This window comes from Lagenorhynchus albirostris, chromosome 20 (assembly GCF_949774975.1).
Source record: "Lagenorhynchus albirostris chromosome 20, mLagAlb1.1, whole genome shotgun sequence".
Lineage (NCBI taxonomy): Eukaryota > Metazoa > Chordata > Mammalia > Artiodactyla > Delphinidae > Lagenorhynchus > Lagenorhynchus albirostris.
The window spans coordinates 53,839,526-53,845,604 of NC_083114.1; the positions used below are offsets into that span (position 1 = coordinate 53,839,526).

The following is a 6,079-nucleotide window of genomic DNA, read 5'->3' on the forward strand; positions in this document are numbered from 1 at the left end:
GAAAAATTACACTAGGAGGTTGGACAGAAGCTGGTAAAAGAAGCCTTCCAACAAGGTGAACCAAGAGACCGGAGACCTCCTGGGAAGGTGAATTACAGGAAGGAAGTGACCAGGCATCTCCAGTCCCCATGCCTGCATTTGGGCTGCTTGGGCGGGGGGTGGGATGCCCGCCGAGGACCAGCCTCCAGCGAGGCGGCCAGCTCTGCTCTGGGCAGGGGTGCTCCGTGCAGGGGTGCACAGGCTCGGGTGCAGCTCCTCTACGCCCAGCCCTGCCATCTTAGCTCACCTTGACCCGGGGTGAGGGGTGTGCTGGTCACAGCCCCCACCTCCCTAAAGGCTCATCACCCTCCCAGGAACATTCTTCAAAGAAGAACACGAAAATGCTATCAGTTACCCCGCGGGCCCCTATTTGAGACCCTTGCCCTCCTTTCTGGAGAGCCAGCCCACCCCAAAATGGGAGAGGGGGAGGGGTGGGAGCCTGAGCTGCCGCCGTGTTTCTCTTCCAGGCCCTTCCTTTGCAGCCGGCTCACCACGGCTCCCCAGCCGCGACGCTGGCAAGCTCGTGCTCTGTGCCGGGGTGGAGGCTGAGCCTGGGATCCGCGGAGGGGGCCGGCGACCCTCTGCGCTGGTGGCGGCCACTGGTTCTGGAGCTCTCTGCCTGCCCTTTGGAGAGCCTTAAACTTCCCAGAAGAGGAATGACTCGCTGTGCCAGGCGGTAGGAGCTATGGGGGAGGGTGCCGGATCCGTCCCCCTCAGGGGCCCACCGGCAGCACAATAGCCCCTGGGGCTGCTGCTCTCTGGCTTAACTCGTTGCCTGGGCAACAGCTGGGGCCCGTTTCCACCAATCCACGGCAGAAGCTGGGTGGTGGGCGGGAAGCCAGCCGGGGAAGGGAGGGCACCAGCCCCTTGGGCGGGACCCTATATAAGGAGGAGGAATGTGAGTGGAGAGGTCTGGGCTTCGCTCTCCCTCCAGTGGGCTTGGGGGCAGGGCACAAAGATGCTTAGGCTGGGCTGCACCAAACCTGGGTCCTGGGCCAGCTTCTGGGCCATCCTGACCCTAGTGGGCCTGGTCGCTCGTGCAGGTGAGTGGGCAGGGGGCAGGGAGAAGGGGCAGGACCTTCCGGCTTTAGCCACACACGGCCAGGAGGGGGCGGTGTCCAGCCAGCCAGGACGGGCGCAGAGTGGATTTGATCACACAGCTCCGTGGAGGAGGGCAGCCTGCCTCCGAGGGGACGAGGGCTGGGCGGGCAGGCAGGCAGGCAGGAGTCTCAACGACAAGAAGACCCTTCCACTGTCCATTGTCCCAGGCAGCTGGGCCCAGCTAGAGGCGAGTGGGGATGCCATCCGCATTCGGGGCCTTCAGTGTGACAGCTTGGAGAGGCGAGGCTGGGAGATAACCTCGGGCTCCTCTCACCCTTTCTTCCTCCCTGTCTCCCTCTTGCTTTACACAAAGATGCTCTGCTCTCCTGTGAGTGTCCTCTCCAAGAGCGCACATGGGCCTCGGGACTCGTGTGTGTGTGTGTGTGAGTGTGAGTGCGTGTGTGCGCATGTGTGTGTGTGAGTGTGTGTGTGTGTGCGCGCGCTGGGGGGTAGGTGTGCCCATCTGCTGCTGTCAGCTCCTCACACTGTGCTCCGCTTGGAGAAGCTGCTGGCAGTGTTTTCTGTCATTGAGTTTTCTGTCACCGAGGGCATGTCCCCAGCTGACCCTCACGGTATCCCCGGAAACATGCGAGAAGGGCCAAGCGCGCCTAGCCTGCAAGGCGGGAACACCAGCCTCAAGGCACAGGTACCCCGAGAGTCCTGTCCAGGACAAGCTGGCCCTCTGTGCTTTCTCTGGTCTCCCGCAGGCCAGTGGAGACGGGACCCAGGAGGGCTGCTGGGCCTGGAAGCAGCTTCTCCTCCAGGCTGCAGCCTCCTCGCACAGCCAGGCCCTCCCCTCCCACTCAGCGCTGGGGCGGATCCTCGGCACCCCCCCCCCGCCCCCCAGCTTGCCAAGCCCATCCTCTTCCAGGGCCGCTGGCAGGCTCCTTCTCAACGCTTCCTCAGGGAGCCTGTCTCTGATTCCTGCACCTAAAGGAGCTGCCCCCCCACTGCTATCACCTCCCTTATTTACCACAGTCTAAAGCTAGAGTGCTTACTTGTGTATTTATTGCCTGTCTAAGGAGCTTGTGCTTTGACGAGTGTAAGAAGCTGGCTTGTTTTGTTCACTGCGCTATTCTGAGCTCCCAGGGGCGTGTCTGGCTTGTAGTAAGTGCTCAGTTTGTTAGTGACTGCACTCCTTTGGACAACTCTTCCGAGGGGTGAGGTGCACAGTTCTTCAGGAGGTGAGACGGGGGGGAACCAAGAGGTTCCTCGACCCCCGCCTAGGGGTCTGGCATCACGGAGACCAGCTCTGGACACTTTGTCCCACGCTGGGTCACGAGCTCTCCCCGCCAGGAATCTGCCCACCTTCCAAGAGCATCCTCTCAGGGTCTGCTCAGGGTCAGGTTTACAAGCTTCCCCAGCCAGGATGTGCTTATGTGCACACACGTGCATCCACGCACCTCATGGGCACAAACAGGTGAGCACACAGCCTCCCCAGGCTCATCCACTCTCTGCCCACATCCAGCCACATGCATCTCCAGCTGGTCCCTCTGCAACCCCAGCATGCTGCCCGGGGCCTGGGTGCCTTCTCAGGCTGTGCCGTGTTCCTTCCTGCTGCAGCCCAGAAAACCGATGTCGGCGGGGAGTCAACGGGCACCTCCATCAACCACTCCCAGACGCTGCTCCAACGCCTGCAGGAGCTGCTGCGGCAGGGCAATGCCAGCGACGTGGTGCTGCGGGTCCAGGCTGCGGGCACCGACGAGGTCCGAGTCTTCCACGCCCACCGCCTGCTGCTGGGACTGCACAGTGAGCTGTTCCGGGAGCTGTTGAGTAACCAGAGCGAGGTGGTGCTGCAGGAGCCCCGGGACGGTGCTGCTGTCTTTGACAAGTTCATCAGGTGGGGAAGGATCAGGGGGAAGACTCCAGGACCTTCCAAGCCCCTGGCTTCTCCACTCACAGGGTGATGGAAGCCCTGGATCGTAGCAGACATCATGCCCATTCCCCGGATGTCATTAGGATGACCGTGCCACCGCCTCCTTCTTCCCTCCTTCCACTGCACTCCTGCAAAATGCAGCGTGACTCCCCTGCCCTTGCCTGGAGGCTCTGTGTGGTTTGATGTCACTTACCAGTCACCCTCAGAGCTGTTTCCAAATCTGGCCCTGAGAGCTTTTAAAAACTGTAGATTCCCGGGCCCCACCCTGGATCCTGGGCTTCCCGTCTAGGTTTGGGCCAAGCAGTTGTTTCTTTCCTTTCTTAAAAAAAATATTTATTTATTTATTTGGCTGCGCCGGGTCTTAGTTGTGGCACGTGAGATCTTTAGCTGCGGCATGCGGGATCCAGCTCCCTGACCAGGGATCGAACCCACCCCCCGCGTTGGGAGCGCAGAGTCTTAGCCACTGGACCACCAGAGAAGTCCCCCAAGCAGTCGTTTCTTATTTTAATGTCTCCGGGTGGCTTTGGTGTCTGGCCCCGTCTTGAACCAGAGGGCTAGGGAGCTAAAAACGTTAGCCATCTCTCTGCCCCATCTCCTGCCTCCTGCTAGTGGGGCACCATTCACACTCTAGCCTGAGAAAGTGACCCTAATGTGACGGCTTAGATAAGATGGCTGCAGAATTCGGGTCATTGCTTCCAACTTCCGGGCAACGGGAAGAGGGATAACACAGAAGGGCCAAAGGGTCTCCCCGCCACCCCAGTCGGTTCTATTTAACCAGCCTTCCCTCAATCCCACTCTGTGCCTCTGCGGACATCTCATTGGCTAGAATTCAGTCACGTGCCCGCACTCGCTCTAAGGGAGCCTGGGAAACATCTTTTAGTCCCAGAGGCAAACAGCGCAGTGAAATGGTGCCCACCCTCATAGCGAGCAGCTGGCGGCACGGGAGTCCAGATAGTAAACCTCGCAATGGCAGGCGCTACATCTGTCTTCTTCTAGCACAGAGCTCGGCACGTAGTAGGTGCTCAGTACATGCATGCTATTTCCATGTCCCCACGAGAAACGGAAAGAAGAGGCCATGAGGTCGGATGGGCCTGGGAGGGCCCTTCTGTTGGCGCCCTTGACCATGATGGTCTCTGACCAAGGCCGGGGCCCTCTGGACCCAGAAAGCGGCTCTGGGTGGGCTCGGGGTGGGCCCGCCCGCCCTGACCGCGCGCCATCTCTGCGCCTCTCCGGCAGGTACCTCTACTGCGGCGAACTGATCCTGCTGCTGGCGCAGGCCATCCCCCTGCACAGGCTGGCCACCAAGTACGGCGTGTCCTCCCTACAGCGGGGCGTGGCCGACTACATGCGCGCGCACCTGGCGGGCGGTGCGGGTCCGGCGGTGGGCTGGTACCACTACGCGGTGAGCACCGGGGACGAGGCCCTACGCCAGAGCTGCCTGCAGTTCCTGGCCTGGAACCTGTCGGCCGTGGCGGGGAGCGCCGAGTGGGGCGCCGTGAGCCCCGAGCTGCTGGCGCAGCTGCTGCCGCGCTCGGACCTGGTGCTGCAGGACGAGCTGGAGCTGTTCCACGCGCTGGAGGCGTGGCTGGGCCGCGCGCGGCCGCCCCCCGCCGTGGCCGAGCGGGCGCTGCGCTCCATCCGCTACCCCATGATCCCGCCGGCGCAGCTGTTCCAGCTGCAGGCGCGCTCGGCAGCCCTGGCGCGCCATGGCCCGGCGGTGGCCGACCTCCTGCTGCAGGCCTACCAGTTCCACGCCGCCTCGCCGCTGCACTATGCCAAGTTCTTCGACGTCAACGGCAGCTCCTTCCTGCCCCGCAACTACCTCGCGCCCGCGTGGGGCGCCCCGTGGGTCATCAACAACCCGGCCCGCGACGATCGCAGCACCAGCTTCCAGACGCAGCTGGGCCCCAGCGGCCACGACTCGGGCCGCCGGGTCACGTGGAACGTGCTCTTCTCGCCGCGCTGGCTGCCCGTCAGCCTGCGGCCCGTCTACGCGGATGCCGCGGGCACCGCGCTGCCCCTCGCGCGCCCCGAGGACGGCCGGCCGCGGCTCGTGGTCACGCCGGCCAGCAGCGGCGGCGACGCGGCGGGCGTGAGCTTCCAGAAGACCGTGCTGGTGGGGACGCGCCAGCACGGCCGCCTGCTGGTCCGCCACGCCTACAGCTTTCACCAGAGCAGCGAGGAGGCCGGCGACTTCCTGGCGCACGCCGACCTGCAGCGGCGCAACTCCGAGTACCTGGTGGAGAACGCCCTGCACCTGCACCTCATCGTGAAGCCCGTCTACCACCCCCTCATCCGGACCCCCAAGTAGCCAAGCGGGGCCCGGGGCGGGAAGCTCGGCGTCCCTGAGGCCTCTGGATCGGGAAATACAGGCCCGGCACAGATGGGCCAGAGGGACCAGGAGTGGCATGGCCAGTGGAGGGGCCCACCCTGGCCCCTTGGGTGGAATCCAGCTGAGGGGTGGTAGACCAGATGCCTGGTTTCAGGAGCTGATTTCATGCTGACTTGAAGGTAACACGGTAGAATAAACCAATGCTCAGAGAGGCGAGGGGATGATTAAACCACCCAGTTCATGGGTAAAAGCCGTCCAAGGAGGGCTGCACAGGTCAGGGGCTCCCCATCTTTCTTTAGCTTTTCCCTGAGGGCCGCACCTCCACAGGGAACAGGGCAGGTAAGAGCATCCAACTGGTCACGGCACTGGGTACCACTGTGGGAGCTTCTCACCCTGAAGCTGGGGGGCTTAGCTGAGCAACTTCTGAGTCCCGACTTGCAGGGGGTAACCACTTCATTTGGCTTGTGGACCACCCCAAGTCTCTGGCCTCTCCTGGGAGGGGGTCTGGGGAGGGGGGAAGGCTGGGGGGAGGGGATGTGAATGGGCCTTATAGCCCCGCCCTTCCTGGGGAAAGACCTCAGGGTCTAGAGGAAAACTGCTTTCCCCCAGGTGTTTGTAGGTTGGTGCTGTACAACCAGCCAGAGGGCACTAGGGGGTGGTGGTGGTGGTGGGAGGGGAGTTGGGTTGAATCTTAATCAGTCATGGCCACCCCACATTTCAGACAAGGTCTA

At 62.7% G+C, this 6,079-nt stretch overlaps 1 protein-coding gene across 1 annotated transcript; it reads left to right on the forward strand.

Moving 5' to 3' along the window:
- The first annotated feature begins 985 nt into the window (after positions 1-985).
- Positions 986-5,760, forward strand: BTBD17 (BTB domain containing 17). The gene is made up of 3 exons (XM_060135221.1): positions 986-1,082; positions 2,704-2,980; positions 4,253-5,760. Exons 1-3 carry the CDS (start codon positions 998-1,000, stop codon positions 5,325-5,327), a joined length of 1,437 nt encoding a protein of 478 aa, XP_059991204.1. The 5' UTR covers positions 986-997; the 3' UTR covers positions 5,328-5,760.
- The last annotated feature ends 319 nt before the right edge of the window (positions 5,761-6,079 follow it).